At 31.3% G+C, this 16,926-nt stretch overlaps 1 protein-coding gene across 1 annotated transcript in view; it reads left to right on the top strand.

The window, feature by feature from the left end:
• LOC143077048 (zinc finger MYM-type protein 2-like) overlaps positions 1 to 13,875 on the top strand; it is an 84,757-nt gene extending 70,882 nt beyond the window's left edge. Inside the window, exons 2-4 of the mRNA XM_076252935.1 lie at positions 6,795 to 7,870; positions 10,092 to 10,234; positions 13,756 to 13,875. Of these exons, the coding sequence (XP_076109050.1) occupies positions 6,795 to 7,870; positions 10,092 to 10,234; positions 13,756 to 13,875 (1,339 nt within the window). The remainder of the gene's footprint in view (positions 1 to 6,794; positions 7,871 to 10,091; positions 10,235 to 13,755) is intronic.
• The last annotated feature ends 3,051 nt before the right edge of the window (positions 13,876 to 16,926 follow it).

The following is a 16,926-nucleotide window of genomic DNA, read 5'->3' as shown; positions in this document are numbered from 1 at the left end:
CTTAGTTGCCCCATGACCCTTTTAAACTAATATGATATGTTATTTGTAACTTTTCTTTCCATTTAAAGTACTTTCAATACATATGTAAGGATTATTTATAACCAAAAAGCTTCACAAATTTAAAATTGGTGGAAAATATTACATCTTCATGTAAGGCCCCCCTTCATTGAAAAACCTCAATTTTTAGGCGCAGGCTCATATAAATTTGACTTTTGAATAATTATGCCAAGTCTTATAAATCAAATGAGTACTCTATTGCTTTAAGTACATGATAAGTTATATATTAAGTCATTTAAAAAGTATTTTTTTGCAATATTTGAATTTTTAAAGCCCCAAATGTTGATAGTTGAAATTTTTCAATTTTAACGTCAAAATCTTACACGCAAAGAGGAGTATAGAATTTTACGTAATGTCTATAATATACATCCTATTGTCATGAAACTTTGTAAGCAGTGTTATAATTCATTAAGCTTTGGTCATACCAAGTCTTTTTAAGATTTGTCAACTCTTTATACCCTAAGAGGTGAAATCTGTAAATATAAAATTTGTACTCTGGCAACTTCCCTAAATTATTTGATGGTGTCAACTTGTCAAATAGCATGAAACTAAAGGATTTTAACTTTTATTTTATAGAATTTCTGCAAAAATGACCAATTTTGGCATTTTATGGTCAAAATAGGCATTATATAACTTTTTCAATATTGATGCATAAATGGCATCCTGACTTTCTATTTGGCAGGTTTTCATGTGTCAATATTTGTGTTTCTATGCCTTTATCTACTTCTTTTACTTATTTATGAACTCTGAATCTACAGAAAAGAAGTTTATCTCAGACAAAATTTGCAAAATGTGTTATATAAATGACCCTTGTCTAACGCCTTGTTTTGATGAAGTCAATAGTGGGGAGCTTGGTACATAAAATTTGATGTCCATATTGAAGACCTCTCTAAATTTGTATCAAATGCACTTTACAATGTCTATTGTACCTGTTCCATTTTACATAATATCTTTCTTTTCTTCTGTAGGATAGCAAGTGGTTTAAATATAAGCCTGTTGAGAATAAATTGCATGCAAGTTTTTCCCTAAAAAGGCAAAAATCTTTGTATCAGCCCATACTGCTTGTAAGAAAATTTAATTGCAAGAGTCTTTTTGTGCTCAGATTTGTTGTATCATGTCACATGAGTATAGAAATGATAAAAAAAGACACAAATTTTTATTTCTTATAGTCTCAATATGCATTTTTTAATGTAAATATGTGGCACGGCCTAAATTGACCCTAAATTTTTTCCATTCTTAGTTGCCCCATGACCCTTTTAAACTAATATGATATGTTATTTGTAACTTTTCTTTCCATTTAAAGTACTTTCAATACATATGTAAGGATTATTTATAACCAAAAAGCTTCACAAATTTAAAATTGGTGGAAAATATTACATCTTCATGTAAGGCCCCCCTTCATTGAAAAACCTCAATTTTTAGGCGCAGGCTCATATAAATTTGACTTTTGAATAATTATGCCAAGTCTTATAAATCAAATGAGTACTCTATTGCTTTAAGTACATGATAAGTTATATATTAAGTCATTTAAAAAGTATTTTTTTGCAATATTTGAATTTTTAAAGCCCCAAATGTTGATAGTTGAAATTTTTCAATTTTAACGTCAAAATTTTACACGCAAAGAGGAGTATAGAATTTTACGTAATGTCTATAATATACATCCTATTGTCATGAAACTTTGTAAGCAGTGTTATAATTCATTAAGCTTTGGTCATACCAAGTCTTTTTAAGATTTGTCAACTCTTTATACCCTAAGAGGTGAAATCTGTAAATATAAAATTTGTACTCTGGCAACTTCCCTAAATTATTTGATGGTGTCAACTTGTCAAATAGCATGAAACTAAAGGATTTTAACTTTTATTTTATAGAATTTCTGCAAAAATGACCAATTTTGGCATTTTATGGTCAAAATAGGCATTATATAACTTTTTCAATATTGATGCATAAATGGCATCCTGACTTTCTATTTGGCAGGTTTTCATGTGTCAATATTTGTGTTTCTATGCCTTTATCTACTTCTTTTACTTATTTATGAACTCTGAATCTACAGAAAAGAAGTTTATCTCAGACAAAATGTGCAAAATGTGTTATATAAATGACCCTTGTCTAACGCCTTGTTTGGATGAAGTCAATAGTGGGGAGCTTGGTACATAACATTTGATGTCCATATTGAAGACCTCTCTAAATTTGTATCAAATGCACTTTACAATGTCTATTGTACCTGTTCCATTTTACATAATATCTTTCTTTTCTTCTGTAGGATAGCAAGTGGTTTAAATATAAGCCTGTTGAGAATAAATTGCATGCAAGTTTTTCCCTAAAAAGGCAAAAATCTTTGTATCAGCCCATACTGCTTGTAAGAAAATTTAATTGCAAGAGTCTTTTTGTGCTCAGATTTGTTGTATCATGTCACATGAGTATAGAAATGATAAAAAAAGACACAAATTTTTATTTCTTATAGTCTCAATATGCATTTTTTAATGTAAATATGTGGCACGGCCTAAATTGACCCTAAATTTTTTCCATTCTTAGTTGCCCCATGACCCTTTTAAACTAATATGATATGTTATTTGTAACTTTTCTTTCCATTTAAAGTACTTTCAATACATATGTAAGGATTATTTATAACCAAAAAGCTTCACAAATTTAAAATTGGTGGAAAATATTACATCTTCATGTAAGGCCCCCCTTCATTGAAAAACCTCAATTTTTAGGCGCAGGCTCATATAAATTTGACTTTTGAATAATTATGCCAAGTCTTATAAATCAAATGAGTATTCTATTGCTTTAAGTACATGATAAGTTATATATTAAGTCATTTAAAAAGTATTTTTTTGCAATATTTGAATTTTTAAAGCCCCAAATGTTGATAGTTGAAATTTTTCAATTTTAACGTCAAAATTTTACACGCAAAGAGGAGTATAGAATTTTACGTAATGTCTATAATATACATCCTATTGTCATGAAACTTTGTAAGCAGTGTTATAATTCATTAAGCTTTGGTCATACCAAGTCTTTTTAAGATTTGTCAACTCTTTATACCCTAAGAGGTGAAATCTGTAAATATAAAATTTGTACTCTGGCAACTTCCCTAAATTATTTGATGGTGTCAACTTGTCAAATAGCATGAAACTAAAGGATTTTAACTTTTATTTTATAGAATTTCTGCAAAAATGACCAATTTTGGCATTTTATGGTCAAAATAGGCATTATATAACTTTTTCAATATTGATGCATAAATGGCATCCTGACTTTCTATTTGGCAGGTTTTCATGTGTCAATATTTGTGTTTCTATGCCTTTATCTACTTCTTTTACTTATTTATGAACTCTGAATCTACAGAAAAGAAGTTTATCTCAGACAAAATGTGCAAAATGTGTTATATAAATGACCCTTGTCTAACGCCTTGTTTGGATGAAGTCAATAGTGGGGAGCTTGGTACATAAAATTTGATGTCCATATTGAAGACCTCTCTAAATTTGTATCAAATGCACTTTACAATGTCTATTGTACCTGTTCCATTTTACATAATATCTTTCTTTTCTTCTGTAGGATAGCAAGTGGTTTAAATATAAGCCTGTTGAGAATAAATTGCATGCAAGTTTTTCCCTAAAAAGGCAAAAATCTTTGTATCAGCCCATACTGCTTGTAAGAAAATTTAATTGCAAGAGTCTTTTTGTGCTCAGATTTGTTGTATCATGTCACATGAGTATAGAAATGATAAAAAAAGACACAAATTTTTATTTCTTATAGTCTCAATATGCATTTTTTAATGTAAATATGTGGCACGACCTAAATTGACCCTAAATTTTTTCCATTCTTAGTTGGCCCATGACCCTTTTAAACTAATATGATATGTTATTTGTAACTTTTCTTTCCATTTAAAGTACTTTCAACACATATGTAAGGATTATTTATAACCAAAAAGCTTCACAAATTTAAAATTGGTGGAAAATATTACATCTTCATGTAAGGCCCCCCTTCATTGAAAAACCTCAATTTTTAGGCGCAGGCTCATATAAATTTGACTTTTGAATAATTATGCCAAGTCTTATAAATCAAATGAGTACTCTATTGCTTTAAGTACATGATAAGTTATATATTAAGTCATTTAAAAAGTATTTTTTTGCAATATTTGAATTTTTAAAGCCCCAAATGTTGATAGTTGAAATTTTTCAATTTTAACGTCAAAATTTTACACGCAAAGAGGAGTATAGAATTTTACGTAATGTCTATAATATACATCCTATTGTCATGAAACTTTGTAAGCAGTGTTATAATTCATTAAGCTTTGGTCATACCAAGTCTTTTTAAGATTTGTCAACTCTTTATACCCTATTAGGTCCGAGACCACCATTGTCGTCCATTGATTTTCGTTGTTCACAAATATAGTCCCTAGTGTTGACAGTGGGTTAATTGCCATTAATCTTTATACCTCTTCAAAATTTATTTCTCCATGTTTAATGCCTCAAATTGCAAGTAGGGGGATAAAATTACTGTAAAAAAATTTGGGTCCAGAATTTTAAAGGAAAGTAGTGATTTGGTCCAGCTGAAAAAGGTTGAAAATGAGCACTTCGGAAGCTGTCAAAAGATTTCAAGGCGCCCTAAACATAAAATTGTCCATATTTTGAGTTAGAGGCGATGAAGTTTTCTATAATTTTGATATAATTTGTCACAAAAGTAGTACAACACACTGTAAAAGTTTCTTTCAGAAAGCGCAGGTGGGATGTTTTTTATTTTCATTTATGTTCTAAAAGAAATGCACTACGAATTAATTGTGTTCTCGGACCAGATGATATGTTTAGACTGATTTTTTTATTTTGAGAATTACAGAAAGAACAATCACACGATGTTGCCGAATCTGTAAAAAAAGAATAGGCAAACATGACAGAATTAATATGGATGGGTACCGTATAACATAAACTCCAGGAATTAAAATAAAATGAAAGAAAAAAAAAAGAAAAAAAAAACATTCCAAAGAAACCCGGCCTTTAATGGTGTCCGTGTTGATCAGTCTTTAAATTTCTATATTGAGTTTACACGATTGTTTCTCATTTAGTTATTTTCTTTGCCATGTGCACAGCTTCGTCTTTATATCATATATATCAGCATATTATGATTTTCAATATTCCTCTGGTATTCCACCGCATCTGTCTTGCAAAAAAATTGCACTAAAATGCACATGGATACATTAAAATAATGGAACTGTCCTAGTCAACTTTGATTTAATGAAAATGAACAGTATTCTGATATATGAAGTCAACTTAGAGCCAGATAGAATTTGGTTTTGATTAAATGCAGAAAGAGCCAAACACAATTAAGTGTAGTAGGCCGAATGATGCTACTTCATAGTCATTGTCCATAAACATGACTTTATGACAGGCGAAGCTTCACAAAGATAAGAAGTTAGCGATATCCTTTAACTCTACGTTCCGCTATATAGATGATGTTCTTTCACTAAATATTTCAAAATTTGGTGACTATGTGGAACGCATCTATCCCATCAAACTAGAGATAAAGGATACTACAGATGCAGTTAAGTAAGCATCATATCTCGACTTACATCTAGAAATTGACAATGAGGGTCGCTTGAAAACAAAACTTTACGACAAAAGAGATGATTTCAGCTTTCTAATTGTGAGCTTTCCATTTCTTAGTAGCAACATTCTAGCAGCACCTGCATATCTCCCAATTGATACGATATTCCCGTGCTTGTATTTTCTTATTTTGCACAATAAATAAAGGTAAAATTTGCTTTCCGTATACATGTTTGACTTCATAAATAACACTTGGAAATAAATTTTGAACAACGAATTTGTCACATTTTCGCTTTTGTCGTCTGCCCAACTTAGTTTGGTCTTGCAATATGCATGAGGTACTTAATTAATTGTCACTGAACGTTGAAAAAACAGTAGATATATCCACCAATCCATCAGCAATTGCGATTCCTTTGTTCCATACCCGTCATTTTGTCAAATGCTTGGTACCGTATTCTTTGAAAAAATTTCGTCCGATTTTGTCCTACATTTATTTTGTTCTAAGACTTGTCAAGTAATAAATTCCCTAAACAGGTTAAAAATGTTAAGGTTTATGTACCCTTCTGTAGCCATTTTTATACGAACTTTTCATACTTCAATTGTATCAAAACTACAGATATAATGAATAATAGAGATAGGCCATTTTGTACATATTCCAAGGGGAAACTTGATGCAAAGCATTATTTTTTACTGTTTCAATGCATTTAATAGAAAAAGAGGACTTTGTGGCAAATAAATCAAGATTTTTATAGAAAATCCACAGCCTTTATCCTTGTACTCTCAAATTTGGCAATTTGATAACTGATAGATATAGGATTCTCTAATTTTCGAGCTATTTTCACACTTCTCAACCGGTGTGAGAAAAATATTTCTCGTCTCTAGAGAGAAATTTGTTCTCAGCAATTGATTGGATAATCAAAGTTCGTGACCTGTCGGAACTACTTTTTCAAGGTTAACAAGAATTCTCGGCCTTCTTCGATAAACATCTTAGTAACGTGTAAACAAACTATCGAGAACTCGTCGTCTGCAATTTTCATTATAAGAAAGAAATGTCGCTCAACGAAAACTTGACAAGGGGACAAAAAGTCAGACTTGTAGGGGGGCAAATGGGAGTTATAAAAGGTAAAACAGACAACTTTGGGTTTCCGTTGTGGGAAATTCAGCTAGAAGGTGGTAAACTTGTACTACAACTGGGGCCAGATACAGGTTTGACATTATTTCTGAGCCTGACAGAACAGTCACACACCCATTAGAACATGACTCCCCACCACATGTTCCTGATGAACTCCTGTATCTGTTTGAGCCAGAGTTGAATGAAGTTGATAAAACGCCAAATGAAGCTCCTGTAAATGTGTCAGCACCACCTCAAGCACCTACACAAAAGCCTAGTTCAAAAGCATCAAAACCAAGACAGTTTGTTCCAGTTGATGAATCAACTGTAGAACAATTTGTTAAAGATCAGGAAAATCAAGGCACTGCCAGAAAAAATATAAGTGATATGCGCACACTTACACAGTTCCTACAACAGAAAAATGAAAAAAGAGAAATTTATAAAATTCCACCTGAAGAATTAAACAGTCTTTTATGTCAGTACTTTTTCTCTGTGAGAAAAACTGATGGAGAAGAGTATGAGCCATCCTCACTACGTGGAATGATGTGTTCATTTGATAGAATACTGAGGAGCAATGATTATGGCTATGAATTAAGTAAAAGTGTAGAATTTGCTAAAACCAGAGATGTTCTTACGGCAAAACAGATAGCGTTAAAAAAAATGGGTAAAGGAAATGGTGATAAAAGAGCTGAAACACTCACTGATGATGACATTGAAGCAATGTTTAAAACTGGGCAGCTGGGCTTGTCCAATCCTACAACTCTATTGCACACTCTCTGGTTTTTTAACACAATATATTTTGGCCTACGTGGTGTAACTGAACATTATCAGATGACATGGGGGGATGTCCAACTATGTAAAGACTCTAAAAGTCAGGAATACTTGCAAATGAACGAGAGAAATACTAAAACAAGAACTGGAGCAAATCTGAAAAACACAAGAGAAATTCCTCAAAGGGCCTGGGCCACAACTGATCAAACAAAATGTCCTGTAGCTGCATACAAGCTTTACAAGTCAAAAAGACCTACAAAATATAGTAAGCCTGAAGATCCCTTCTACATTCAGGAGAACAACAACCCTGACAAGTCAGCCCTTTGGTTTAAGGCACAAAGAATTGGTATCAATAAATTAGGAAAATTCATGAAGAAAATGGCTTTAAATACAGGTAATAAAATATTGTAAACAGGTACATTTACTTGTTATTAATGTATATATTGATTCATACACTGCAACAAGTGTATTACAATATTTCTCCACTCGAGACAGTTAAATTTTATTATTTAAAGAGCGAGGCTTGCCGAGCTTTTTAAATAATTAAATTTAACTGTCGAGAGTGGAGAAATATTGTAATACACGAGTTATAACTTATAGTGTCGAAATTAGTTTGTTTAATGATTTGTATCATTCTTTTTCAAAGATTTTTAGAAACTTGTGTTCCTTTAATATATGCAATGTCATCAGGCAAGGTCGCCTTTTTTCCCCCACGTCACAATATGAAAATTCTGAAAAAAACAAAACATGATGACGTCATAATCAATTTTGATTTAGAACAGATATTTTACTAGTGGTGAAAAATAGTTTACTCACACCACTCAAGAAATGTGCAGGTTTTCCCAAATTCATTGATTGGAGAAAGATTTGAGAAACCTATTTGTCAACAGTGACAGATAACTGTTTAATCTGTTTCTTTTATAAATCAGTTTAGTTTTGAAATTAAAAAAAAAATGAAAGTCATCATTGAGTATTTACCAATATGAAGGTAGAACTGTGAACAACATGTTGATAATTAAAATTTCAACAATGGTCAAATTAAGTTACTTGTACATTTTTATTCAAATTTCAGCAAGAGTAAATAGACACATTTTGACTCTACATGTAAACTCCAAGTCCAGGAATCGAACCCAGATCCCTCATCTGTAGATGAGTGTACTGACCATTGTACTAACAAGGATAGTTTAAATACATGTACATGTAGAATAATCTGTGTCAAATACTCAATACTTTGGTTGATATGTTTCCCCCCTTTTTTTATAAAAAATTCTCGATATATCCAGAAAATTCCTCAACCCTGCCGTCTTAAAATTTTGTTTAAGGTTGATAAAAATCCAAAATTAACTCTATCCTTTAACCTAAAAAAAAAGATTACATGTAAGTTTTAACGCAAGCATAAAACATTTGTACATGCCACAAAGACACATATTACGTGTTATATTTCTCCACGAGAGACAGTTAAATTTTAAAATTTAAAATGCAAGGCGTGCCAAGATTTTGAATATATTTAAAATTTAACTGTCAAGACTGGAGAAATATAATACACGAGATATTCCTTTTGAGAGATTTGCTGAAAGTTGTGCTCTTTATTGGTACAATGTACATGCATAGGAAGATATGGTATGAGTGCCAATGAGATATAGATTTCACAACTGCATCAAGACTGTATTACAATATTTCTCCACTCAAACAGTTAAATTTTTAAATTCACCTAGTTTCCTGATGTCACAATAGAAAATTCAGAAGAAAGCAAAAAAAATTGATGTCATAATTGAAATTCAACCAATCATTTGCTGAGAACAAGAACAAATTTCTCTCTAGAGACGAGAAATATTTTTCTCACACCGGTCGAGAAAGGTGAAAATAACATGACAACTAGAGAAACAACTCTCAACCCAATCACCTTTTTTCATGACGTCACAATAGAAAATTCAGAAGAATGCAAGAAATTTTGATGTCATAATTGAAATTCAACCAATCATTTGCTGAGAACAAATTTCTCTCTAGAGACGAGAAATATTTTTTTCACACCGGTCGAGAAAGGTGAAAATAGCACGAAAACTAGAGAAACAACTCTCAATCCAATTACAATTTATAAAAGTAAACCATTACAGGTCAAGGTACAGCCTTCAACATGTAGCCTTGGATAACACAAGCTATAAAGAGCCCAAATTTAAAGTGTAAATTCATTCAACCGGGAAAACCAGTGGTCTTTTATAAAAACAAGTGAAACAAGCAACATGTATAAATTGCATAAACAAACAACAACTACTGTTGTGTTCATCAGATTCCTGACTTAGGACAGGTGCAAACATTTGCAGAGGGATTAAATGTTTTAATGGTACCAAACCTTCTCCCTTTTACTGACACAAAACTGAATAGTATAACATCACAACATAGAAAAGCACACAATAAAATATCAATTTGAAGGCATACATGTAAGTGACGTCATCATGGTTGTCTTTTTTCATGACGTCACAATAGGAAATTCAGAAGAAATCAAGAAAATTTGATACCATATTTGAATTTCCCCATATAAACACTGTACATGTGTATAACCAGCATGTTCTTTTAATCACTGCTTTTAATTATTAATACTGTACATATACTTGTAGGTATTATTAAAGAACACAATCAAAATGATGAGAACCAACCTCTAGATGACAATACAAACAGGCGCCTAACCAACCATTCAGCTAGAAGGTTTATGCTTCAGAAGCTTGACGATGAGGGAATTGAACATAATCATATCAAACAGGTTATTAATCATAAAAATATTACTACAACACCACTTGACTACATTAATTACAGTTTTCATCCACTCAATTTTTGTCATGATTGAATTTTGAACAATCATCTGATAAGAAAATTTTGTAACTGGAGATATGAAAATATAGATTTCACAGAGTGTTACGAAATTCTCCACTCGAGACAGTTAACGTTAAATTTTACAATTTAAAACACAAGGCTTGCTGAGCTTTTCAATATTAAAAATTTAACTGTTGAAAGTGGAAACACATATCGGTGGAATTTGTTTCTCTAATTTTATCAAAGATTAAATTCATTGATTCATTGTTAGTTGCTTTACGCCACACAGCTGACGCCGCATTAGCACAAAAAGGCTATATAACGGCAAAATTTTAACCATTGAAATTCAATCAATCACTTGCCAAGAACAGATTTTTCACTAGTGAGGAGAAATATTTTTTCTCACACCGGTCAGGAAATGTAAAAATAGCACAAAAATTGAAGAAATCCTTTTTAAAATTGTCGGATTATTTATTTTTGGCAGTGGCTATTTGACCGGCACCGGCAAAATAGCAAATTTGCTATTTGACCGGCACCGGCAAAATAGCAAATTTGCTATTTAGCCGGCTCTGATTAAATTATATCTAACTGGAGTTAAAATTTAAGAATAATAATTAAATATCAAAATTTTCTATTTAAAAACGTTTGTTACTGTTGCTCATATAAACACTTAAACTTCTTATCTAAAAAAAAATAAAAATGGGAACACATCGAAAATTTGACAAAAATAAAAATATGGTGAATTTATTATAAATAGAAGTGAAGTAATAAAATAAATTAAAAAGTAAAATACAAATATGATAATAGTCACTTTGTAGCTATACTACATTCCGGAAACTAGTATACTCTATTCATTTACGGAACCAGCATTCAATTTGTGATTCTGTTGCCGATGCAATCGAAGAATGGTCTTTCAGTACCATGAGAAGACTTCCAAATGAGAAATACAATTATTATCAAGCGATTATCTGGCTTGGTCTTTAAACAAAAACCGTGAAAAAATAAAAATTTCATCAGACACATTTTTTTTCAGTATAAGAAGGAAATGTTCCTTGATTTTTAGAATTATATTTGAAAATGAAAAGGTGAAAAAAGACTAAAACAAAGAGAAATGTAAATGTATTTATTTATGTATTTTTTCATTTGAAAAATAACATGTTAGTTGTACAGACGCTGCTCCTTATTATCCAATCTAGCTCAACCCAATACACATTAGAAGTTTGTTTTTCTCTAATTATTTTTTTTCTTCAAATTATTATATGATTTTTATGAGGTCATGTTAAGTTCCAGGAAATTGCGAGAATGCAGAATTTTTCACTTTTAACACCAGAGCTTCCAGGGGCCTTGAGGGGCCCCAAGACCCCTCGCCATATGACTTACCCCCGGCTTTAAGTACACATAATTTTGGCCTAGCTACACCCCTGGCTGTTTAGAGCGTATATAAAAAGGAGAAAAAGAACCCTATCTACATATGTAACATATGCACACAAGATGTAGATTCAAAGGAAGCCAGTGTAATGTGTAGTTCCTGTTTTGAGTGGCAACATTTATCTTGTGCTAGACTAAACAACTTCCAAAGGCAAAGAATTGGTTTTGTAACAATTGCAAATGTTAATTCATGTGTCCATTTGAAATTCATAGCAAACAACTATTAATATTTTCTGTCATATCTGTTTTATAATGTAGTTTTGCATAACACTATTTTTATCAGTGGCAGGATATTTAAACCATAGATATTACACAGATTTAAATTTGAAAATCAACATTTTGTTATAAATATTTTAGAAAAAATATATTTAATAATGTATTTACAAATGTGTTTTCATGCTTTTAATTAATATTATAAAGTTATAAATTATTTATTTATGAAAATCTTTTATTTTTTATTGTACTGTATTTTTAATGCTTGATATTGTCATAAAATGATTTTAAATTATTATTAAGCTTTTTTATTCTCTACTAATCACATCAATGAACAGTTTTATTCAGTGCCGGCTAAATAGCAAATTTGCTATTAAGCCGGTGCCGGTCAAATAGCAAATTTGCTATTTTGCCGGTGCCGGTCAAATAGCCACTGCCTTTATTTTTTATTTGTGGATCTCATTAGGGTCTAAGTGCAACCCTGAATTGCTAACTCTTTGAGAGCATGACACATGTTAGTCAAATTATTGTACTGTACTGTGTTAGGAAGTCTAGGGGGACACTAGTCCAAATAATTATGACGTCTTGAAAGGCTATTTTTTTATAATTTTTTGGACGCCGTACATCAATCTACAGCGTCCCAAAAAAAAATATAAAAAAATAGCCTAACGAGACGTCATAATTATTTGGACTAGGGGGGACACAAGAATTTACAAAAAATGAGAATTGCTTACAAAGTTACATACATAGTGTAAGCGGATACAGGAATTTGACAAAACAGTAAGTTGGATCCAGGATCAGAACCCCTCAATCTGTCAATGAGACACCCTTATTTAATATTTCACAATTCTAAATTCTAGTCCACCTTTACTTCTTCCTCAGATCCACACTATTTCATAAAAATTCACATATGGTTCATACTAGAAAGTTTATGATTTTTGTCGAGCCTTCGACTTTAGTCGAAAAAGCGAGACTAAGCGATCCTACTTTCCGTCGGCGTCGGCGTCGTCGTCGGCGGCGTCCACAAATATTCACTCTGTGGTTAAAGTTTTTGAAATTTTAATAACTCTCTTAAACTATACTGGATTTCTACCAAACTTGGACAGAAGCTTGTTTATGATCATAAGATAGTATCCAGAAGTAAATTTTGTAAAAATAAAATTCCATTTTTTCTGTATTTTACTTATAAATGGACTTAGTTTTTTCTGCGGGGAAACATTATATTCACTCTGTGGTTAAAGTTTTTAGAATTTTAATAACTTTCATAAACTATCCTTGGTTTGAACCAAATTTTGACAGAAGCTTGTTTATGATCATAAGATAGTATCCAGAAGTAAATTTTGTAAAAAAATAAATCCATTTTTTCCGTATTTTACTTTTAAATGGACTTAGTTTTTCTGCGGGGAAACATTACATTCACTCTGTGGTTAAAGTTTTTAAAATTTTAATTACTTTCTTAAACTATCCTGGGTTTGTACCAAACTTGGACAGAAGCTTATTTATGACCATAAGATAGTATCCAGAAGTAAATATTGTAAAAAGATAACTCCATTTTTTCTGTATTTTACTTTTAAATGGACTTAGATTTTCTTCCAGTTAACATTACATACAGTCGGCAGTTTAAGTTTTCAAAACATTAATTAGATTCATTAACTATCCTAGATTTTTACCAAACTTGGACAGAAGCTTCTTACAATCAAAAGATAGTATCAAGAGGAATTTTTTTATTGATTTTTTCCTCATTTTTTGTTGAGCCTGCGATTTACAGCAAAAGTAGGCGAGACACTGGGTTCCGCGGAACCCTTACAAATTTGTTTACTGATTTTTTAGATATCTGGACACAAAAACATACAGAGTATCACCACTTACTCAAAACTGAACCCTCAGAAACATAAACAGATAGCCCAATGCATCTTAGGTAACCAGGATCTCGGACTTAAAATTTCATAATTTAACCTTGGCTCGGACTTAAAATTTCATAATTTAACTATCTCGATTGGAGAAACACGATAATCCACTGCTAACAATGTAAGAATCTATATTTATTGCATGCAGTGCTAGCATTGATTTCCTTAAAACAAGTTTATAAATGTAGTTATTGGTGAAAACAAATATAAATATGGTCAAAATCAAGTGCACCTTTTAGGGAGCGCTCGACTTTAGTGAATCAGCACGAGGTGTTTTGGAATTTACAGGTTGATTAGAACTTTTTGTGAAAAATAAACACTAGCACATCATAGAAAATAAAGTGAGTAATTTATGTTTCAAATTATAAAACAAAAATCTCGGTATTAAAGGCTGTGGATTTTCTACAAAAATCTTGATTTATTTGGCACAAAGTCCTCTTTTTCTATCAAATGCAACGAAACAGTAAAATATAATGCTTTGCATTAAGTTTCCCCTTGGAATATGTACTAAATGGCCTATCTCTATTATTCATTATATCTGCAGTGTTGATACAATTGAGGTTTGAAAAATTCGTACAAAAATGGCTACAGAAGGGTACATAAACCTTAAAGTAAGGCCGTGTTCACACCAAACGCCGTGTACAGTAAACATGTTTACATTTGGTTTAATGTAATCTACACTAGACATGAAGCTAATTTGTTTAGCGAAATATTGCGTATTTCTATTTAAAATCCAATAGAACTTTTAATGTATTAATTAGCGTGTTTAAGTTATATTCTTAGACATTTATATACTACTCTAGTATAAACTTAGTATAGAAACCCCCTGCTACAACGAATGGAGTGTTTAACTTCTAAGGCATTGACCATATTGTTCTCGTACGATTGGGAGACGTAAAAAAACGATCCAACAGCTGATTCAGCCGGTTACGAATTTCCGATATCTTTTAAGATTCACAATACAAAAGGAACTTCCTCTGCCTAAATAAATGAGCCCCAGCATCAATGTGAATAGTTAAGTTTTTATTCAAAATTATCGAAAGCAAAGTTTCATATGTGTTCTCATACGAATACTGACCCCCTGAGGGCCTCAATACTGAACAACAGACGGACGCCACACGAAAAAAAACAAGTCTACTGAAACGGTTTACTTTCGATCAAAAATCCGAAAAATGACAGACATATCACGTATCAAGATAACAGTGTTAAAACTGTAAACTTGTGTTGTTTATAATATAAATTCAACTTATTCGTGTACATATTGTCAATATTTTATTTTATTACTTTAAAAAAAAAAATTTGGTGTAGAAAATTTAGGGGAGGCAACTCCTGCCTCATAGGCAGTTACGGCCCTGTATACAGTCGGAAACCAGGTTGAAATAGAACAAAAGAATCGAAGCTTTTTGTTAGAGAAGGCGATAAATGTTTACTGTATTGTTTACTGTAGTGACAAAATTTTTAAAAGTTAATGGATACAAACAAAATTGCAATTTTCTTCTCAATAACGAGGTGTTTTATTTTAAAAACACCATTTGCATAAGTTTTCAATTTATCTAGTACAAAGTTAAGCAGAACAATTAGATACCAAGTCGAAGACATGGGTATATTTCAAGTTGGATGAAGAACATGCATATCCTCCGATTTCTTTGAAAAAATTACCACGGACGGGAAACATATCAATCTATTAGTTCAGTAATTTTCGAGTCTGCCCTTCCATTATGTGACTGAAGAAAAAATTCCAAAAAATGAGTAACAATTGTATCGAAAAGAGAAAATCGAGTGCACCTTTTAATGTTAATAAGGCATGTTTGAGTTGAAAATGTTGTCTTGATATCGTACAAAGTAAGAGTATTTCAAACATCGTCTCTTTTCAGATTCTATCATTTTTATATATTAAAGCCACAGGTTGACTTTATAACACAAAAAAATCACAGTTCTAAAAGATGAAATATATGGGTCAAGTGAAATACCTATCTAATAAGTCACAAAAAAAGAGAAGGTGTGTTCGAATAGCTATTTTTTTACTAAAAGTACTTGACGACAGTCTTTCAAGTTGGATGATGAAAATGCATATCTTCGAAAATTTCTATTTTTTTGTGTGTGTGATAATTAGGGTTTATAGTCTTCATACACTAAAAAAATCTAGTCTGCCCTTCCACGAAATATTTAATTAGAATTTTTTTAAATGTTTATGAGATTTCGAAAATTTCACCTGGCAACCGATCAGACAGTAGTTTTAAGTTGAATCAATGCAGACAAGATTATTAACTGATGCTCATTAGCTAGTTGATACATTTGTCTTTTAAAATACAACTGACATATAAGGATCGTAATGGTGCAATGTGGATAAATTTATCGGTTTCTAAGATCAAAATTGGATTGTGAAAATGAACTGACGTAATGCACTAATTCTCACATAACCGTGATATTTCACAGATCAAGGTCGGAATTTATTTTTTTTAGATTTACTTTGGGGAGATAATTTTGACGAAGTAGAGTCCTGACTGTATATTTTATCTCTATTTGATGAGAAAAAGGATTGATTAGCTATATCCCATATTCCTTTCAATTCATTGCTCAAAATGAAAGTCACGTATACCACATTTTCATATGTTATATGTTTTGCCTCTTATATCACGTTTATACTTAAATTCTGTGCGAAATGAACAAAAGTTTCCGTCAAAAACTTTATAACTGCATTATCAGATTTATTGTTCATATCTCCCTTTTCCTTATAATTCAATAAATTCAGCCGTCCATATTTTCCCCTTGGATTCACTATTTTCTATAATTTTTATACTGATATAATATATGATTTTAAAAATCAAATTCAAATGTTTTGATCAAATGCCCATGTAGGACGTTTCTTTAATTACCAGTTTATTGTTACTATTGTTTATTGTCACTTTTATTTTTTGTTACTTTTGTTTATTGTTACTTTTGTTTATTGTTACTTTAAAAAAAATGTTTTTTGTTTTTATTAGCCTTATTTATAGTCTTACGAAGCATTTGACAAACGAAAAAAACCCACAAATATGTATATTGATAAATTACATCAAAGGGCATAACATGTAGATCATCACAGTCGGAACTG

The sequence above is a fragment of the Mytilus galloprovincialis genome, chromosome 5, assembly GCF_965363235.1.
Source record: "Mytilus galloprovincialis chromosome 5, xbMytGall1.hap1.1, whole genome shotgun sequence".
In the NCBI taxonomy this organism is placed as follows: Eukaryota; Metazoa; Mollusca; class Bivalvia; order Mytilida; family Mytilidae; genus Mytilus; species Mytilus galloprovincialis.
The sequence above is the reverse complement of the archived record's forward strand: the minus strand, read 5'-3'. Positions and strand labels throughout refer to the sequence as shown.